This window comes from Accipiter gentilis, chromosome 6 (genome assembly GCF_929443795.1).
Source record: "Accipiter gentilis chromosome 6, bAccGen1.1, whole genome shotgun sequence".
NCBI lineage: Eukaryota > Metazoa > Chordata > Aves > Accipitriformes > Accipitridae > Astur > Astur gentilis.
Window position 1 is genome coordinate 12,794,254 of NC_064885.1, and position 22,089 is coordinate 12,816,342.

Below are 22,089 nucleotides of genomic sequence, written 5' to 3' on the forward strand. Positions count from 1 at the left end.
GAAAGCCAAGACAGATTAGGGAGAAGGGAATTAAAGACCTTACATGTGTCTGCAGGGACTGGTGGTTTCTTTGGTTTTTCTAGCCTTCCTTTTAAGCAAAGCAAGATTTTGCTTTCAGTGGTTGAGCAGATCTTGAAAGCGTGAGGGGAACGTGCCTGCGCACTCAGAAACCAGAGGCAAACAGCAGAAATGAGTTGCTTAATATCCTTGCCATGCACTGATAACCTCATGGTTTTTAACACAACCTATATATTTTTTCAACTCAAATACACTCCAGGAGCTGCAGCTCCTGACTTCTGAGTACTGCCTGGATTTGCCCTGTATTCTATGTGTCAGAGGATGATGTCTTGCCTTGCTCTGCCCAGGGTCACCGCAGCCTCTCCCCACTCCCCATGCACTGAGGGCTCATGGAGCAGCATGGACCCCAAGCTCCATCACTCACCTGGGGTCCTGGCAATCCAGCAGGTCTCCAGCGGACCCCCTGGGCCGTGGGTGAGCAGTGTCGGGTGCTGGGCTGAGCATGACTTGCCAGCATACCCCACCATGGCAAAGCACGTATGCTGATGCTGTAGCCATGAGATTTTACCAGGCATGTCCTTTAAAGTCTTCATCAGAAAGGCACCTACTCTACCAACAAGCTTCTCTCATGAGTCTATCTTAGGCTGCCACCCTCTTGCTCCCAGTCCCCTCCTTCCCTCCCAGTTGTGCCAAGGAGAGATGGAAACTTAATATGATTTTTACATGTTCATTATTTATTGACTTCATAGGGTCTTGGGAGTGATCATCCTAGCCGGGTGATTATTTTTTAGCCCTAATGCTTGTAGTTTACATACCGGCTTATGGTTTGCTTTTTTATGCTGATACGTTTAGCTATGAAGCATAGCCAAAGAATATTTTGGACATGTTTGACATACCAGAATTGATGTCAAATGTAGGTGAGTGCATACAGTGTATTTTATTACTGCCCAGCACACCCAAACACACACATGTTCACTATAGGATTTAAATAAAAGATGTCTCTAGGCTTCAAGATGCAGCTGCCATTCTCCAGTGTCTTCAAAGACTGAAATACTAATTCGAAACAGCCTAAACAGTTTATGCTCTTGTACAAAACAAGAAGGAGATAAGAAAAGCTTTGATAAAGATTACATGAACTTGCTAATTTCTGAACAGGTACAAAGGATAAGGAATTTGATTTTAAATGCAAGCACACCAGCCTCCAGATTTGACACCCATTCAGGATGGGAAGTAAAAAATTTGTCTTGATTGTACCTTTAGAGAGTCATAAAGCATCCGGCACCTAACCAGCTCCTGCACACCTCTGAACATTTTTTTAGGGCAACAGACAATAAAATGTCATTACCTTTCCACCTGAAGACTTACATTACTGGAAGCTTTTACAAATAAATGATATAAAAATTACAGTATAGCAAATAAAACAGTAGACATAGTCTTGAGCCCCTCTCTGGGAAATCATGTGCCAAGGTTCAGTTGACAGCAGTCAGCTGAGCATGATGTACAGGCAGCACTTTCCCAAGAGCAGCTCAGTGCCACCATTAGGAGTTTCCAGTGCTGGTCTGATGAGCAGGATTAGAAACTGTCAATGAAGCAGAAAAAGTTACTGAGAGGCAGAAAATGTTTCCGGGACACAGTTTTTCTCCCCACATTATTATTTGACTCCATAGCTTAAAATAGTCACTGGTGAATGGGTAACTGAGTATCAGGTCACCCCTGTATCCTTGTACCTCTGAGACACCGCAGTACTTCCAGCCTTGTCAAAAGCTACCTCCAGTGACCTAACATCAGACACCCTTTGGATGAGTGCTTTTGGGGCAATTTCTTGTAACTTGAAAAGGTTAAACTTTTAGCAGTTGCTTTTTAACACCCTGGGATTTCACTATCTCTGGATTATGCAAACACAATTCAGGTTCCTCCCAGACTAGTGATAAAAGAGCCACAGGAATAGGCTCAGCAAGTTTTACTGACCATAAGACTAAATTAATAAAAGAAATTAGGAAGCCTCTATCGTATCGAGAAGGCAAGCATCAGCTAGACTTGGTTCCTAAAGAATGGGGTGAAGTCACCATAATTTAGCCTTTTCATCAAGTGCAAATGTCTTTCTTAAACAGCAGTGTCTCTCTCAAATACAGTTAATCAAACTCAATACAGGAACTGCATGGAGATGCTTTGTAGTCTGTGCCTTGCACAAGGACAGAGTAGGTGACCCCCAGATATTGTGATCATCTATAAATGGGTTGCCAGAAGGAAAAAAATCCAACCCAGTCCATTCTGCTCAGGTCATACCTGTCTTCTGCAAGTCTCTGTTCTCCCTACACCATTTTCAACTGGGAGAGCCTATGCCAAAAGCGCATCAATAAGAGGACACAGCTAGTGTCCACATCTCTTAAATGAAGACACTGTTTTACTGTCTTTCAGGATGTGGTACACCATAATCTCTGACTATGTGTGTTAAACTACTGGTGTGTCAGGCCATACAGTGTCACAACAACTCCAGATATACCTTAAAATGCTTTAAAGCTTTAGGGAAGGCAAGAGGAGAGCAGGGGCTTGGAGCAGCAGAGTATGAATTTGGAGCAGGTTGGCTAATTCCAATTAATTTCCTCATGGGCACCCCTCCTGTGAAGTAAGACTCCAGTTGTCCTGGAATAAGGTATTTAGAGGACACATTCACAAGGGCCAGAACAGACTGGATTTTCAGGGATTTCCTATCTAGCTGAAGAGAAAGAGAGAGTCTAGTAAGGGATGACGAAGGTGATGGATTGCAAGGAGACTAGGCTAACAGCTTCTCTGCCTCCAGTGGTGTCTGAGTGGGGCTGAAGGGATGGTCAAGGTCTTCTGGGGGGCAGAGCCACTGAGATGACCTTAATTCTTTTATTTCTTTAGGCATGGAAGAGTCTGACCTTGTAGGGCATTTATTATTTTTGACAGACCTCAAACAACTGTGTACCTTTTGTGCTACTCTCAGGCTCATCTTTCCAGGGTGAGAGGTCGAGCTTGTCGATCTCATGGCAGTCAACAAAGTTCTCAGGATAACTGTTGATCTTGAACACATCCCTGGGTATCTTTTTTATATGAGTATTGTCACAGATCACTGTTGACAGTAAGATTTTTCTCAGTGCATGCAACTGCTGCGGAGTGAAAACTCCTGGTTTCTCCCACCAGAATCTGCAATGATATTTTCAGAAGCAGTTTATAGTCTCCTTGAAGGCATTTGGTGCTGGATACTTCCCAAGATGGGAATCTGAGCAAGGTGAGTCTCTGCTCAGATCCACCTTGATTCATCAGGCAGCAGGCGCACCCCCTTGGAAAGAGGTGTCTCCAGTGTGGCCATGTCTGGATTCTGCCACTTACCCACCAGTGCAGAGAGCCTGCCTCTTCCACACAGCATCACCAGGCTGCTGGGCTGCAGTGACTGAGCCTCCTCTTTTGTACTCTGAGAGCAAATGTCACCTCAGGCAAAGACTACTGCAGATCACCCATGGCCTGGAGCTGGTGCTCCTCAACCACATGGGTCTGCAGGAATGGGCTGCAAAAAGAGACTCCTTTGGCAACTGGGCTAAAATCAAAGTCTGAGCCTTGCTGGGAGCAGTCACTGGCATGTTGGAGATGGGCTGGATTAGTGTGTCACATGAAATGTCAGCGTTTTTTCCCATAATAAATGCCATGGGAAAGGTCAGCTCTCAGGGCTACCTACCTGTCCCCATCACGCAGGTTCCTGAACTGGGTGCCAATGATGCAGGCCAGGAGGGGTCCAACTCTGCCCTGGGGAACAAAGGGCTCTGCAATTGCCCCAATCCAGAGGTCAATATTGTCCGGGGTCCCATACAATTTCATGAACTTCTTGGCCAGTTCGGAATTGCCTAGCACCTCAGACAATTCATCTACGTTTTGAGGCTGGGAGAGCCCACAGAAGCGCCTCCAGGCATTGTAACCTGCAAAAGCAGGAACCGTGGCTGATCACGACTCATGTCTCCCCACCATCTGCCTAGGCTCAGGAGCTAAACAGACCTCTTGGCCCATGAGCAATGTCTGCTTCTTCTCATGGCGTTAAAGGATCTGGAAGACATTATTGTCTAGACGGTCACCATAAGTGCCATATTTTCAACAGTCCTTTTTGTATGCACACAATTTGGCTTGTCTTTGCACACAACTACAGGTTCATTGCATCCTGTTGGTTAGAGCTACCTAGTGCTGAAGGGGAATGCACCAGTCTTTGCCATTTGGGGAGGGAAAACTTCTAGGATCAAAGTCCTAGAAAAGAGCAACATTTGGTTGTGCTTAACTCAAGAGCACCCCTTCTTCTCCAGTGCCTGGGGGCAATCATACCTGTGGGTGCAAGCCACTTCTGCTCAAAGCTGTGGGTTGTCTGAAGACACAAAATAAGCGTTGATGGGCAAAGAACAAAGCACAGATGGTCTATCTAGCCCACATGAAAGCTGAACTTGGTTTGCATCTGTACCTTCTGTACCCCACACCACCTCTCTTTGCAATACACCATTGCTTCTACCCCTCTTTATTACATTATTCCAACTATCATCTTTGCTTTCTAAGCCTTTTGTCCTTTTCTTAAATCCCTCAGAAAAAGATCTTTATAATACTGAGGCCTTTTCTTCCCTGAGCTTGACTGTCTATCCATCCTTTGCCCTCAAATCAAGGTGCTGTTTCTTCCCATTGGTATGGAAAAAGCTTAGTAGATTCGTGGAACTACTATAAACAGCAGAAGAAAAAAGAGTATTGTTCACAGGACGTGTGGACTTGTGTCTCCTTACCTGGAAGGCCATGATCTCTTCCCCGTTGCATGTTCAGGGCTGCTAGATCAAGACCCATTATCTCTGTCTGTTCAAAAAGGTGATTCTGGAGCTCCTCAACAAGCAGTTGATTCTGTTTCATCAGTTTTGCATGATCAACCACCATGCCCCTTATCAGTGGGTCAATGCCACCTGCAACCATTCCAAACCAGGAAAAGATTTGTATGAAGTTCCAGCTTCGATGGTCCATTTTGTGCAGCTGAAACAGTGCTGCATGAGATGTCTTTTCTACTCTGGGCTGTGTGGTTCACCTAGCTCCATATTTCCATTTCAACATATACTAGTGCATAGGTACATACCTGCGTATGCCAGTAGATGAGGCCTCCCTTTAGTAACCAGATTCCCCACCTCCATCCCTCAACCTTCCCTTCTGCAGCCCTAAATCCACTTGTTGCCCACCTGGACCTCCAGGTCACTTTCTGCAGAACTGGTCCTTAGCCTGTCAGTCCCCAGCATGTACTGTTACATGGGGCTCTGACCAAGGTTTAGGTTTTGCAATTGATTTTGTTTATAATTAGCTATTAATTGACAATTATTTATTAAAATAGTAAATACAATGATAGAATCTGTTTGTCTATGTCTTTTTCATAGCCATTGAGAAGACAGTATTAGTAAAACACAGGAAAATTGGCTGCATGTGTGCAATTTGGTCTGTTTTCCCTAATTAGTTAGATAACTCATTTTGGAAGAGAAATTTGTCTTCCCTGGAAAGTTTCATGCCTGTACATATCAGCTGTATAAGAGCAGGATCCTATAACTCCCTTTGGAGTCATGAAGAGAGGTGGCCACCGCTAAAAAGCAATTATGCTGTCTTAGCTCAGTTAAACTGGATGGACCACCCTCTGGCAATGCCTACTAATTACAGAGGAATATAATAGCTTAGCTTGACCTAAATTTTAGTTGACTGACATTTGGCATTATGAGCCTCATGCATCCTGCAACAGCATGAGCAGTTGCACTATTTGAGTGAAAGTGCAATACTCACGCTGTCGGGTCTTGCTGAGCTGAGATGTACAGCAACTTGAGAAGGAGGTTTAATCTGTTACATATTCTGGTTATTTAGTGACATGCTCAGAATATGAAAGCAATTACCGTGCAGTGAACTGAGGAAGACAGCACTGAAAAACTGTGCAAAAGAAGGTACAGAACTGTATATTCTGATGCAAAATCCTGCTCCAATGTGGCTGCTTCTGCAGTAGCTGGTGCTTGATAACATTCAATGGTTGGAGTATAACAGCACATGATTTTTGGCAAGGGTCCTTTGCCAGGGTACAATGCAGAACCAATGTTAGGCTCTGTTTGGTGACAATTCTGCAGGACTGTCCTGCTGCCTCACGTTTAGCAGACCACAGATTTGTCTGCAGCCCCTTGAGTAGACATGTCATGAGCACCTTCCAAGTTGAACGGCACTGTAATTCATGTGAGGTCAGTTAAATAAATGGAGCTAAAGAATTTTTGGGAGTCTAGGCTCATGTGTCTTACCAGCTGACCTCCACCTGAGTGTCTGCTTCAGGACCACACCAGGACTGCTGGCTGCCCCATGTTCTTACCTTCCATTATAATTCTCCATGTAGCGCAAAAGGTCAAATGAAGAGGGACATGGGAGAATGAACCCAAAGGCTGAAAACTGTCATCTAGACGGGATACAAAAGGCTGTACTAACGTATGACCGAATCGGAAAGCCAGGGAAAAAACATTTGAGACTGTAGGATTCACACTGTCATTGTAGCCACTGTACAAAGGGATCCACTTTCTGGTCTCCTCCCCAAGCAGAAGTGGGAGGTAATCTCTGTATGTTATTATCTGAAAAAGCACGAAAGCAGAGCAAGTCATCAGCAGTTGTAGCAGAAATGCCATCAAAGTCAGGTGCAGAACATGAACATGAACTCTCCATCCAGTAGCAGAGTTCATTAAGATCTTCAGAAAAATAGCTGTAGCAATGGCATGAGTTTGGTGTAATATATTAAAATTATTTACTATAATAAATAATTGATAAATTGGTAAAATAACGGATTAAAAGTACTCTGGATACCATGCTGTCTCAGATGGAGCATCCTTATTCACAATTTTCAACTCCCACAAATAACTCCACTAGGTCTGCAAAGCATGTTTTTCCTCCTTTTCCTGGAGGAAAAACCATTCCTAAGCATGTGGATGATAAACAGTGATCAGTGATCAGTACCTGGTTTATGGCAGCTACAATCTTTCGACTCTCTTGGTAAAGCTTTTCTCCGTCCCAGTGAGGATTTAATTTCCTCAGCTCCATAACCAGGTGGTTGTGTTCACGTAGAAAGACAGTGTGCAGTGCAGAAAGTCCTAGGTTTTCAGTTACCCGTTTGTCACCTACAAATGTAAATATTTTAGGAATTTTGTAAATTGCTTTTTATTTCAGCAGCAGGTTTTTGTGTTAGAAGAGTCAGTGTTACTGGCAGTAATGCTCATGCTTAAGATTCCTAGCAGTCATTATTAATGCCAGATATTTCTTTCCAGCACAGACAAAACATTCTCTGTTCAAACCATTTAGCCAAAATCATTAGATAAGAGGCTTTGGGAAATTTAAACTATAATGCACATGGACATGAAGCAGCTGTAAATGTCTCGTTTTGAAAAAAATCTCATGTCTGCCTTCCTTTCATACTTCAAGGATACAATCTTCTTTCATATAAGTGCTGTAAATGTTTGGTTTTGAAAATTTGTCTCAGTTCACACAAGTTGTAAACACCTCTGAGAGGTCTGTGAATGTGCCTTCAGCAGGAATGTTGAGAGAAAACTGGAGGAGATGCAGTGAAGACCCTCTGACAGCTGATGGCAGAGGCACTGAGTATCTCCTCACTCAGCAGGGAGTTCTTGTGTGCAGGGAATGAGAAAATAATGTGCAATGGGAACACTCTATATTCTTGTGATTGACTTTGCAAGCTTCACATTTATAATTTTTTTTAATGTGCTTATGATGGATCACTTCCCATTTTAATAAATTCTGTGGTTTGAGTCATCAATTTGTTTACATTTCAGACAAAATTCTAGACTTGTCTTCTGATGTAGGTTGGGATATTTGAAATATTAAAAATTTAGAATGTGGTACCAGGAAGAGTTAACCAAATTGATTAAGAGGATTTAATTGTTTGTAGTGATTGAGTTGGAAACTGAATGGTGAATTCTAGGCAGGAGGGGGAATAAAAGTCACTGAGAAGTTTCAAACGCTGGTGGTTACTCTATTGAAAATTTCTTCTACCTTTGAAATGACTTTTTAAAGGGAGGATGATTTGCTGTAACTCTTTTGGGAAAATAAAACAAAATAACTTTCATGTTTAATTAAACACTTATTGTTCAATTATTATTCTTTTTTAATTTGGGGAAGGGTCTCCTGTCTTTCACCTTACACAATCATGTCTTGCAGCTCCTCATGCAAATATAAAGACAGATCAGACACCTGACCATAATAACTCTTTGTGACTTCATGGGCCACTGAAAACTACTCCACAGATGCACCTTACCTGCTTTAAAACAGGGGATGTTCATGCTCTCGTTGGTGAGAACACAAATACTTTTTGTTTTGTTCTCAAAGGGCAATAATTCCAGCCCCGCATCAGTAAAATTCTGGTTCACAGCCATCAAACCTAGCTGGTTTGTCTGATTTCTAATACTCTTTGCCACAGAGTCTTCGCTGCCGTACACCGTGCTGGCATCGATGAATGAGCTGACAGCGTTGATCTGCTCACGAGTGAACGTCCTGGGATTGCACATGGATGCCGACTGGATGAATGGCATGCAAGAGTTCGACCTCAGCATCCGTGGGTCATCAGGGGGAAACTAAAGCAAACAAACATAAGCAATGTCTCAGAAAGTCATGGAGTTTTATTTTTACTGTCTTAAGATAGCGTGGGATGGAATGGAAGTCAGGGTACCTTAATTGGGAAGCAAGGGGACTTGAAGGCACAATCATTCTCGCAGTGAAGCTCTGGGCTTGCTCCTGCACCACTGGCGGGGGCTAAGTCTATGTCATGGTTGACCCACTGGCCCCACTGCATGAAGACAAGAGAGAGCTCTTGATCCTGAGTGACGTTCTTGTTGGCTGTGTAAGCAATTTCATTTGACACTTTTCGAACCTGCAGAAAATCAAAACGAAAATGTGTGACTATCTCTACCATGGTGAATTTACCTCTCAGTGTAACACCCACTATGAGATCATGCATAAGACGATCTTAGATAAGCTCATAACAGTTAATTATGGCATTAAACAGACCCATGCCATGCACCAGCTCTATCAAAACAGACATGACTCGACAGTCATTCAGCCAAGCCCATCTTCATGTAAAGCCTTTCATGGCCGAAACTGATGTACGTGCACACATCCAGAAAGTCAAGAAGATGGCTGAGGAACACCCAAGCCTTATGGTTTGTATAAACATCCTGGTGTATCTGAGACACTGTGGTGCTGTCTGCATCAAACCTTGGGATGCACACTTCTAAAAATGTTATGTGGTCCATGCTCTGCTTAGTAAAGTATTCACAACCTTTTTGCTCATTTCTGTCTCCACAAAAAATACCCCCCCAAGCCATAGCTCAGTTGTAGAAAACAAGCCTCAAATTAGTTCCTGAGATCAGAGGAAAGGATCAAGAAATTTAGACTCTAGATGTTGCCACTGTTTCATTTCTGATGGATGCAGCGAGGGCAGTGCCCACTACTGTTATCTGGACAAGAATAACAGTTCTCACCAGCGGGAGTGGAAATCCATTGTACAGCTTTCCTTCACTTGCTCCTCTGGGAACAGACACGCCATCTTCATACGCTGCTGGGAGCCAGCGAGCAAATGCACGGTTTGAGGACCCCAGATGAGAATGCTTTCTGGTGCATCACAAGAAGAAAAGCAAACACCGGTTATTATTTCAGAAATGAACAGACTTGTAGAGACTAATGTTTTGCGGCCCTTTAATCCGTGTCTGATCACTCTGGTAACAGAGGTAATAGCCAGAAAACACTGAGAAGTAAATAATATCGAGATTACTACTGCAGAGAAAAATGAACTTTTTTGACAAAATCTTTTTTAAAAGATTTCTCATGCCATAATATTACTTTTATTTGGCGTTTAAATCTCTGTAGCACCTCTGCCTCCACTGCTGCACCACACAAAATCAGTCTCACAGTAGCGCCACCATCAATGATCAGGGTGGCCATGCCTTTGTCCAGCTGAGGGCTGGAGGCTTCCAAGGATGAAGATCCTCCACCTCTGCAGGGACCTGTGCCAAGGCTGCTCCTTCAGGAAGTTTTTCCCCATGTCCAACACAGAACCTCTCAAACTGCAATCGTAGAATCATAGCATGGTTTGGGTTAGAAGGGACCTTAAAGATCATCTAGTTCCAATCCCCCTGCCCCCCTGCAGGGAGACCTTCCACTAGACCAGGTTGCTCAAAGCCCCATCCAACCTGACCTTGAACACTTCTAGGGAGGGGGCATCCACAGCCTCTCTGGGCAACCTGTTCCAGTGTCTCACCAACCTCACAGTAAAGAATTTTATCCTAATATCTAATCTAAATCTACCCTATTTCAGTTTAAAACTGTTACCCCTCAACCTATCACTACACCCCCCGATAAAGAGTCCCTCCCCATCTTTCCTGTAGCCCCCCTTTAAGTACTGGAAAGCTACTATAAGGTCTCCTCAGAGCCTTCTCTTCTCCAGGCTGAACAACCCCAGCTCTCTCAGCCTGTTTTCATAGCAGAGGTGCTCCAGGCCCCTGATCATCTTCGTGTCCCTCCTCTGGACTCGCTCTAACAGGTCCATGTCCTTCTTATGCTGGGGCCCCCAGAGCTGGACACACTACTGCAGGTGGGGTCTCATGGGAGTGGAGTAGAGGGGCAGAATCACCTCCCTTGACCTGCTGGTCATGCTTCTTTTAATGCAGCCCAGAATGCAATTAGCTTTCTGTGCTGTGAACACCCATTGCTGGCTCATATTCAGTTTTTCATCCACTAATATCCCCAAGTCCTTCTTTGCAGGGCTGCTCTCAATTCACTCATAGACCAGCCTGTATTTGCCCTTGGGATTGCCCCAACCCATGTGCAGGACCTAGCCACACCATAGCTGAGGCAATTCCATCAAATATTGAGAACCCAGTACCACCACGGCTCTTGTTTTGATTGCTATTACTGTCCTTGCAGGCAGATTTTTGCAAAATATTCAAGTGCTATCCCATGGTGTCCATCTCAAGCTGAGCAAGATCCTTGGAAAAATGTTAACATACCACAGAGTCCCCTCGCTTCTGAGTGCCTTGTTATCTCACTGGCAGCCCACTAGATTAGCAAGCCCAAGGACAACCCTAACTAACCTGAGCCTAAAAGTCAGCATGGACACTGCTGTCCTTGGGTCGCTGAAGGCTCTGGCATCTGTAGGTAAACTTACAGACTGACTGTAACACTAGCACCATGTGAGCTCCCTGCATGAGTGATGCAGAGTTCTGCTATGTCTTCACATCTGGCACATCTGTTTCATACCAGATGCACATCAGATACGAGTCCCACTCAGACTTGGGGGCTGGAGTTAGCACACCAGGCAGCAAGTCTATGGCAGAACAGGATAGCAAGCCTTGACTTCCAAGTATTAGGCTCGAAGTTTTGCCGTCTTCTGGTCAAAAAAAAGCTAACAAGGAAATAAATATATGTCCCCAGTTTGAACCAGGAGGGAAGCTATTGCATAAGGATACACAATACATGAAGCTAGAAGAGCCAAGAATTAAAGTCTTATTTACTTCCCATCCTTATGCATCACAACAGCAGCCACAGAGATGAGATATGTTGATAGCTGAATATCTTCATACGAACCAGTCTGGGGAAATTTGTATTATCCATGCTACAGAAGAGTGGAGGGGTGATTTCCTGGAGCCTCAAGTGGAGTGAGAGGCTGGCTTTCATAGCCACAAAATCTGCTTTCCTCAACTTTTCACCTCCCCCACTCCAAGAAGTCCCTTCCTCCACCCAAAGCAGCACACGGAGGGCAATGGGCTGAAACCTGACATTTTCAAGAAATGACATCTTTTTCCTGCCAGGCATAGGTAGAAATGAAACATCCATTACAGGGACCACTAAAATGAGCATTTCACTTTTCTTGCCTTGATGAAAGCTACTTACACAAATGACCTTGAGCCATCTATCCTGGGTCAAAGTACAGACTTGGCACTCTCCTTGTCCACACGCAAACCCTACCTGTTGTTGCACTCCCCAGTAATGGTCCGGTAAATGTCATGATTTGGGCATTTAATGGAACGAATCTGATAGTCACAGCCTGTTTCTCTGGAAATCATCTCTTTCTGTTTTTGGTCTAGGAGGTCTGCAAGAGAAACAGTGCAGAATAACATCTGCTCTTACTCATTTTTATTTTAGCTTCTTGGTATTCTAGGTCAATGTCTGAGTCAGAGCTGCGTATATATAACACGAGGATTTTAATTGTTCGGTGCCTAAACCCTTTTGTGGATCAGCTCTCACCTCTGGGCTAGGGAAACTAGGTTGGCATGGAACAACTTTCCAGGGGAATATGGGGAGCATTGTCACCAGCAACATTTTACCCTAGACTGGGAATAAAATTATGACCCTGCAGGGTGGTACAACCTGGGCAGGTGGGGGTGAGGACCAGAAGTGGAAGATGGGCTTCTCTTCTCAGCGGTCAGACCCTCCTGGCATTCCACACGTTTTGTCCCAGGTTTATCACACTTATTGTTAGGCTGCTTTTATCATCAAAGATATGAGACAGGCACTGCCAAAGATGATGAATAAAACACCAGGTGGTTTGACCTGCCTCTGAGCGTGCTTAAAGTCTATTCACTGGGGGCTGTTGTGGGCAAGGGTTTTATGACCAGTTATTTAGATCATGGCAGAGCTGTGCTCTGACACTCCTGCTGTGGTAGATTTTTCTGCTCTTAGCTGTTTGTAAGACAGTTTGGTCTAAATCACATTACCTGTAACATTGAGTGTCCATTTCCCAGAGAGACGCAGCTTTATTTTGAGGAGTTTCAAAGTAGTTTCCAAGTAATCGGCAGCACGAACTGCAGATCTGGTTCTTCCTGCTGGGTCCTTTAAGTGCTTCAGGAAATCCATTGAGTTGGCAACATTTTCCTCTAGTTTTCTCTTTAAGCTGAACATAAGAGAGTCCCATGAAGCACCTTCTTTGAAATCAGACCTCCTCTGTCATGCTAGGCTGGGTGTACTTAGATGTGACAGTGCTGCTGGGTCCCAGGCAGGCTCTGCTCACCTAGGACAAGCTGGCTGGTCATCGTCTTTGCACTTTGCACTGATTTTTGCAAACAAATCATTGTGATCCCTACTTCAAGTTTGCATTAGGTCCTTGCCACGATAAATTTTGTTATATCATGTGGAAAGCTAGATCAGTGGAAAACTGAGTTATTCAGTGACTGGACAAAATTTTACATTTAGTATGTCATAAGATATATCCTGTGAACAGAGAGACAACCTTGGCCATGCTGCATCTCTTCCCGGTCCCATGGCTCCTTCTTGCACAATGAAAAACCTTCTGTAGGGTGGGTGCAGAGAGACTCCTCCACAGAGCATTCTGCTTCCTGGAACCAGACTTTTGGGACAATATATGGAGGGATACCTGGGGTTTGGCTTCCACCAAGACTTGTTTGTGACACGGTGTTTGTCTGCACAACTGTGGTCCTTCTGGAGAGGGGCAGAACTTCAGCAGCCAGGAGAGGATGTAACATGTGCCCAGTGTGCCCCTACCACTATGGACTACTGAGAGGTGCCCATGGCAGTGTAGGTGAGGAGGCAAAAGCTTTGGGTGATGAAGGGTGGCCCTGGCACTGAAACAGGACACTAGAATCCAGACAAACTGGGCAAAAGGGTCTCTCCAGCTATGACAGGGAGAGCCCTTGAACAAAGGCGTTTCTATAATAAATATGCATTGAAAAGCAGAAGAAACATACACATATTTTCTCTGATTTCCTTATAATGTTGGGGGCCTCATGCAAAAAGGACTCACCTTTTTCGGGCATGTAAATATGCTGTGTCTACCAGCTGCCTGGCTTCACTAATGCTGCTCAGAAGAGAGGAGTCTGATAGTACCTCTGAGTCCTCTACTAAAAAAAGAAGAAAAAAGCAGAAATTGAGGATACTTTGTAATGTACACCAGGAGCTACACATCCCACCCCACCTCTGGGTGCTGAGGTGCACTCATTCGCTTTACATGCAGTTCCCACTGTGTGTTTAGTGCTACCTGGACACCTTTATCTGTGCTTCTCTTGCTCATCTGCTTCATCCCATTGCTGAGGTCCTGAAAGTCACAGGACAAGAAGTGACTGTAAAGTGGTAGCTTATTATCCATTTCATAGAATTGGCTCTGACGGCTTTGGGAGGCTTTTAGGGAGTTATTTTTCACCCTCGTTTTTGAAGCTATTCTTCCCTGTGAGAAGGGAAATGCATAGAAGGAGCCAAATATATGATCTCACCCAGTTTCCCTGTCACAAAATGATGATCATGTGCTTGGAAGACCTGTTGATTAAAAAGGCAATTTCCTTAGACGAGTTTCTTAGGTATTGACTTAATTGTTAGCAGGTCAATCTACAGGTTATTTCAAATTGGTGTTGGAGCTATGTCTAACTAGGAACTCAGACTGAGTTTTGACTCACACCCTTTCAAGCACAGCTGAAGGAGGAACAGAAACTTACTATTTAAGGAGGAGTCCATTGCCCCGACTAAGCAGACAGTGATGATGGATCCTAAGAGAATAATTCTTGGTTTCATGCCTAGAGAGAAATGCAACATAAATCTTCTGAATGGGCAGGGCTTCACTGAAGCATCAGAAGAGATTGACAGGGTTGGTTTGAGTATTTCTTTTGGGATCCAGGAATAAAATACAGCACCCCTCTGATCAGGTCTGTAAGTGGGACTCGGGCTGGTGAGGGCTGTAGCTGTAGGCATAAATGTTAGCAGGACACAGGGACATCCCTGTGATGTGGGACGTTCAGTAAATTGGGCTGAGTAACTGTCAAGGAGGAGGCAGCCAAGTTACAGTCCAGGCTTCAGTGATGGAGACTGTTGGGAAGGTGCAATGGAAGAGGGCAGTGTCCTGCCTTTGGGAGGGTCCTTCTCAGGTGGCTGGTCTAAAGGAGGTTATACCTCACACATCCCTCTCTGCCCCCTCTGTCTTGTTACTGAGGAAAACAAGCTGCTATGTCTAGCACCGGTCTTCCAGCCTTCAACCACCTCCATTAGTCTTCTTGATGCTCCCTGAAATTTGCCTCTATTCCTTTTTTACATTAATGCTAGAAATGTTTACCCACTGTTCTCATATGACACAGTGCCTTCCCTGAAAGAAGATCTTTAGCAAAAAGCTTACAATTAGATATATTTTAAGTAATTTAGTCAATGTTTTAACTGTTTAGAACAGGAAGGACAGACAAAATTTGGAAGAACTCACAGTGGGGCAGGTTATTTTACATTTACAATCTGTGGCAACTCTTCAACCATCTTCAAAGGGATTGAAGGCTGCTTATTCCTTGCAATCTTATTGTGCAGGGTACTGCTACATATATGAGGCAGAAAAGCTGTCTTTTCTTGTTTCTCAAAATAAATGTATTTCACATATGGGGGGAGAAGTAAGTATGAAGGACCACCATCTCCTAATGCTCTACTCTGTTTCCTCATTTCCTTGGGACCACCCATGGAATGCACCAATACCCACACCAGAAATATCAAATCAGTCAAATACAGATATAAAATTTAAAAGCACTGATCTTACCTGCCATCTCTGCAGAGCTGGTAGGACTGGGAAACAAGCCATTCCTTTATAGCACCTGCACCAGGACAGAAAGTAGCCTGGTCTGACCTGGGTGTGGCCAAAAATGGAGAAACTGGGACCAGACTGAGCCAAGAGGAAATATCTACTGGTTTGCTTTCCTGGATTAAGCAGAAAGGTGCACACTTCTCCATTCCTTCTGCGTAAATGTTGACTCCCTTTTTGACCAATCAGTAAAAAGGGAAAAAGAATAAAGGCACACATTTCTTTTCTGCAAGTGAAAGAGATTGGCTTAATTTTATGATGGTAAAAGGATGATGGTGAAATTTGGCTTCTTTTCGCTTTTGGTTGACATCTCTGATGGTTTGGGAAGCCAGAAATGCGTTGTTTTGCCAACATGCATTTGTGGAGTATACCAAGGTCTAAATACAGCTTGTCTGAACAGTGGACCTGCCAAAATTTGTATCCAGGAAAACCAAAGTTGTGTCCCACTTAAAATTACTTAGTGAGAAGGTTTGTATAATTAAACAGTAGTCAGATCACCAGTGATTTGGGAATGCATATAAAAATAACTGCTGATCATTGTGGATGACAAAGACTGGACAAAGAACAAGGCAGTTGCACAGAGCAAGCTCGAGCTGTTTTCAGCAAAATCTTATACACAGTAAAATCGACAATGACAATGTTATATCTGTGTAAATAAGAACAGGCCAGAGGTTCAAAATGGAAGATTCCATCCTGAAATGTCTGGAAAGGAACAAAGTGTTGGGCCAGACGAGCACTTCAACATGGATGACGACAGCTATACAGGCTGATCACAAAAGACAATGCTGAATTCTAACTGACAATCAGCCATGTAAATCTCACAAGATTAGGTAGACAATCCTTCCTACTGTTTAAATATTTTCACAGTTCTTATTAAGCCAAAATAAATAAAAAGAAAATATGAGAAAGGAAACTGCTAACAAACATGTATCATTTTAAATCTGGAGAAAAAAAAAAAAAAGATTTGTGAATGTCAGGTTTTCAGAAGCTGAAAATACAATGTCAATATTTCTGCCCTAAAGACAAATTGAAAACCAAAAGCAGAAGCTAGCCCCTAGTACCAGGGGGACTTTGATCACCCTGGCAGGTGCTTTACCTTGTCCATCCAGCTTTCTGCCTACAAAATGTACGTAAGCAGAAGTCGAGGTACCTGAAGGGTGGTTTTGTTATTTCTTTTATATTTGTGATACGTGTCATTGCAATTGCATTAGCGTCTCAGTGACAGTTTAGTAACCCCCGGTTGCCCTTGGTAAAAGGACACCGTCTGCCTTTGAGGGTGTGTGCCAACATTTGCAGGTGGCCCAATGCTGCTCCCATGATTGGAATCATCTGCCATGCAAATGTTGTATTAACATGATACGTGTCCTACCAATTACTCAAGCCTGGGTGTAAGTGCAGTACCCAGGGCTTTCAACATGTCCACAGGTAAGCTGTCCTATGTCACCTCCAAAGAGGATTTATGGTGTTTTGGTGCAATCTTTTGAACTTCAAGAGAAACCAGGATATCCTGCCCACCAAGGCTGATGTTCATTTAGCAAAGTGTACAAGACATCTGGGCAGCCAGGGCATTAATTCTCCATTAATTAGCCGATGAAGCAGCAGACTCCTCCATCAGCTCTCCTCTCTGTCTTGAGTGTTTAGAAACTGCATATTTCTTCTCTTTCAGTCTCTTGGTATTACTAACATTACTTCTTGGTATTACTATTCAGGCTGCAGATCTTCACCTGTAAATCCTAGTGTAAATCTAATAACCTGTAGCTATGTGGCCACTGATGGTGTTTGCTAAATACATGATTAAGCATTAGCTGTAGCAACAAGATCATTAAACTTAAGCAACACAAAAAAGAAACAGCTCATTATTACATTCATTATTTCCCATCCTAATCACAAAAAGCAACATCCTCCCCTTTCCCATTTCACACACCTCTGGTTTTCCTGTAAGCATTTTTAGCACTCATTTTCATGACACAGACACATTTATGATAATAAAATGCATGTGTGAACCACAATGTCTCAAGTTTAAGAGTGATTAAGGACCTAATTTCGGTACAACTTCAAACATAGAAAGTTCCTTCTTCACCTGCCAATGACATATTTTTCCTATATTTCAAACTGTGGATTTATTTGCATACTACTGAAAGCCAACAGCCTGAAGCCAAGTCTGTCATTGTCCAGGGCACAGTGGCATGGAAGAACAACTAGAGGTTTAAAAAACTGTATCCAGTGCATTTTCTGCTCCAACGGGTGAAGGGCAGAGCTTGTAAAGGGATGGAGTGAGCAGGATAAATTGGAAAAAAGTAAGAAGTGGTAGCTTAGCCCCACAGAAATTGTAGGGTGAGTAGAGGAGGAAAAGCTCCCAGCAGTTCAGGGGTGACAGTTAATAAAACCAGTTTGTCCAGCTTTAAAAACATAAAGGCTGCAGCACTAAAAAGTAACTTTAACTCTTTATGGAGAAGGCCATCTGGTTCTATGCTCAAGGCCAAATACAGCCTCTGGATGGCAGAGGAGTTTCAGAAGATGGTGTACAGGGGAATGCTGGTGATGAGAATACCCTGCACAGCTCAGTCCAGCTTTCTGGAATAGCTCTTACGGGCTCAAGGGTACATCCAGGGTCTGGATACAGGCTCATGACTGGATACTCTCTGGAGAAGATGTAAGAAGCCAGCCCCAAAGCAGCAATGTGGGTTGAAAGCATGTGAAAAACTTGAGAAGATTTTGGCTAAGAGATTGTTTCCTCTTCACTTCATCACACTATAGAGCTGTAGCTCTCCCACCCAGAGCACTTTCCTTCTGCCCGTGGTTCAACTAATCTACCCCCATCAGCCAGCAGCTCTAGAGGAGGGGAACTGTCACACCAGCAGGGTCTCACTCTCGAGCCTGGGATGGTAACTGGTGAGGTTTGCTGAGACAAAAACCTCAGTCCCCCAGGAGGAGCTGGTACCCATCTTGCAGTAGCTGCACATGTGCTTGAGGGCCTCATGCCCATGTCATGGTCAGCTCATTCCTGACTCTTCTCTCAGTGGGAGCTTTCACAGTTTGGTGTGGGAGTGAGAGCAACAGCAAGGGATGCTCAGGAGGTGGCACTGCGGGTCTTTCTAGCATCACTGAGGTGTTCACTTCAGGATTTTCTCCAGCTGCATGATGCCCAGGAGTGATATTATTACCTCTCTTTGAAGTCCTCCTTTAAAGGTTCACCACTCATCAGCACCCAAGCCTATGAAGCCTTCTTAGTGCAGCCCTCCATCAGCCATGGAGACTACTTCATAGCCACGATGAGGTACTCCAGGCAAGCGCACAGCAGCTCTGCCTGCCATGCAGAAATAGGTGAGCCCAACAGACTGGGCAGTGCCATCAGTAAGTACAGACTGCTTCGTGCCTCTTTCCAGAAAACACACCCATGGGATGACCATCCATGGCCTTCTCAGTCTGTACTGTAGGACAGCCCGAGCACTCTTGCTGCTGCTGTCACCTGCAGCGCTCTCGGCGGTCCCTGCAGTCATGGGGGCTATGCCAACTCAACAGGACTCAGCAGGGTAGGTCACTCAGACCTAACGCTGCCACAAGCCATAGGCACAGTTCCCAGGGCAGGAAAGCTGTGGAAGACCATCTGTGACTTTCTAGCACAGTGGTAGGACCCACCACACCCACCAGGACAAGCTACCGCACATCCGTCCATGGAAAGACCTCAGCTTGCAAGGTCCAAACATGACTCCTGTCCTGAGCAACAGCTAGCAAACCTCTTCCCTATGAACAACTCTCTTTCCGCAGGAGCTGGTCCCTTATTCCCCTTCCCATGGACCAAACTCCCTCTCCTCTCCATGAATAAAATCTTCAGCTCCTCCTCATGAACCAAACTTCTTCCTTCCCCATCTTTTAATAAAACCCCTCTTCAAACCCTTCCACTTTTCTTTCAGATTGTGACCCCATGCTCAGACTGCAGCGTAGGAGATGGCTTCTCTGGAGATGGTGTTGGCAGGTCTAGAAGGAGACCTCAGCTGTCATTTATGCCAAACAGGAGGATGTTTTTTTCATTTTTCCAGTTTTTGTTATCTTCCTGCTCTAGAACTATTTCCCATCTTATCTGGAAATCTAGGACACAGTCATACACCAAAGCAGAAGCACTTGTCAGGCCCCTAGAAAGCCCCTGGGAGAATACATGGCTTCAAAAGCTCCAGAGATTTATTTAAACAAAGAGAGAGTGGAAGAAGCTTTAGATACTCACTGTGGTTTTCATTGTGCTGCACCAGCTGGGAGACATGGGAGTAATTCGTTGCAGTGGATTCTTTTCCCTGGACTACAACTTAATTTCTAGAGAGGCTTAATACATGAATAGATGTAAAAAATTATCACAGATTCTGTGGTTTGATTCAATGTTTAACCATGTGAAAGAATGTCTGTATTGCAGGGGTTCATTAGTAGTCACAATGCACAGGTAGTAGTTGCCTCTTGATCATCATATGTCATCATATTACAGCCAGTGAGATGCTTAAGCACTGTTTCATGGTCAGGACAAAGTGTCTTCAACATTGCATCAGGTAATGGGATGCAGCAGTGAATGGTGACCACTGTGTGCTGGGTCGAGCAAAGCCAGCACTTGAGCAAGGCAGTCACTATTTTCTGAAACTTGCAACATCAAAGGCTGAAAACTTGCAAGTAGAAGCAGAGTCTGAACATTTCTTTGAGGAAGAATAAGGTCTGTCTCATGACAGACTTTGTGGTTTTCTATATTGCATAATACTGAAAAGTGCCATTTATTACAAGAGAAGAGATGTCAGTTCTCTGTTGAACTCAGACTTTTCTATAAACACATCCTGATCTTTCTACTAGGCAAGATTGTTTTGTCTGTAAATATCACAAGAATTGTAGTTGAAAATAGGTGTTCCCAGCTGATGACACAAGATTAGATAAGAAAAAAAGTCAACAAAAAAAAAACCCACAAACCAACTCTGAGAAATATTGTGGGAATTCTGGCCAGTGTAATGAAAGTCTGAGTCCAGCCAGGTTGCAAGAACCAGTTAGGGGATACGGTCTCCTCCAGTCTCCCCCAGACACTTCCATCTGGGTTCCTGAGATCTCCAGACCACAACTTTTGCCCTCCTTAACCCCTTCAGACATCTCTTTCAAGCTCTGGTCCCCTCCAAGCTCCTCCATTAGAGTACCACTGCTCTCCAGGTCCCTCTGCTCCTCCTCTGGTCCTCTCCAGGTCCCTCCATTGGGGTCCTTTCCATATACCCTGCAGACCCCTCCAGAACCCTCCTTTTGGGCTCTGGTAATGTGCAGGTCTCTATGCTCTGGTCTGGCCCCTCCATGTTCCTCTGTTTGCCATCTGAAGGATGTTCAAACTCTTACCCTGAAATGAAACCTCACCTCAACAGACCTCTTTGGATACCAAATGCACAGTACTTCATCCTCAGAAGGAGTAAGGAGAAATAGCTCATTCCAGACCATAGACCTCATCTTCACTAACTGTGTCCATCAGGATGTTAGTGGCTTTGCAGCTCTGAAGGCTCTCTACTCTTGTGCCATACCCCAACCTGAATCTCACAGGCACTTCAGGAGATTCAAGGAATGTATCTCCCAGCTCTGAACACGAACATGGCACCTAGAAGAGGGGGAAGGAAACCTGGGTAACCGAAAAGGATGAATTTAAGCTTAACCTTTCTCCTGAGTCTTGCCATAATTGTCCAAAGACAGTATTCCCCTCACTTACCCCTCTCTTGAGCTCTATCACATTTGCTAGCCTTGCTCTAGTCACTATCTCATGTGTCCAGTGATTGTTTGAGCACCTGGTTTCCAGTGCATCGATGCATCTGAGCAGGTGGCCACCCATGCCTGGGCATCTGTCCGTGCCTGTGGGACTGTGCCAAGCCTGACTCAGTGTCAGGACCACGCTCCTCCCTGGCCAGTGGAGGAGGGAAATCAAACCACCAAGTGAGGCAGAGGCCAGGGAGGATGGCGGTGCAGACAGTCCTTTGGGCTGAGAGCTGAGCACAGAGGAGCAGTTCCTACACAGTGAGGTTTCCATTCAAACAGCTCCCTGCCAATGACACCCCATGGAAGAGGCGCAGGGTGGAAATGACATAGCAAAGCACTCGCACAGCTTTGGAGCATAACCCTGGGAACCCAGAGAGGGCCTTGGATATCTCAGGTTCCCAGAGCTATCTCCCACCCAAACCAGGGATAGGCAAGTGCTTCTAGGACTATCTTCCATATAGGATATTTGTGCTCCAGAGGAGAGGCCAAGGTCACTACCAGACCTCGCTCAGCAAGGATTTCCTCTCAACAGTCACCTTTTCTTCCTTTCTCCAGACCACCTCTTCCAAAAGCCAAAAGGCATGCAGCAACCTGGTGAAAATCACACAAAACTGCAACGTCATCCTGCCAGCTATAATGCAAAACACTGCCTGGTCTGTGTGTCAGTCTGCCTCAGTTAGTGAAGTCTGGACCTGTTTTCACAGAGACAAATATAT

At 44.5% G+C, this 22,089-nt stretch overlaps 1 protein-coding gene across 1 annotated transcript; it reads right to left on the minus strand.

Moving 5' to 3' along the window:
• Positions 1–2,857: 2,857 nt before the first annotated feature.
• LOC126039372 (eosinophil peroxidase-like) lies at positions 2,858–15,584 on the minus strand. Its single transcript, XM_049802450.1, has 13 exons — positions 15,578–15,584; positions 14,505–14,627; positions 13,820–13,913; positions 12,777–12,952; positions 12,028–12,151; positions 9,546–9,675; positions 8,735–8,935; positions 8,324–8,639; positions 7,012–7,172; positions 6,380–6,632; positions 4,791–4,961; positions 3,716–3,953; positions 2,858–3,186 (listed from the first exon to the last, which is right to left on the minus strand). Exons 1-13 carry the CDS (start codon positions 15,582–15,584, stop codon positions 2,937–2,939), a joined length of 2,244 nt encoding a protein of 747 aa, XP_049658407.1. The 3' UTR covers positions 2,858–2,936.
• Positions 15,585–22,089: the final 6,505 nt, after the last annotated feature.

Excerpts from the sequence above, each read along its gene's own strand:
- LOC126039372 (XM_049802450.1), bottom strand. Across the intron at positions 8,936-9,545 it reads ATGGATTTCCACTCCCGCTG|GTTCGAAAAGTGTCAAATGA; the intron begins GTGAGAACTGTT and ends GATTTTCTGCAG. Across the intron at positions 6,633-7,011 it reads TTGTAGCTGCCATAAACCAG|ATAATAACATACAGAGATTA; the intron begins GTACTGATCACT and ends GTGCTTTTTCAG.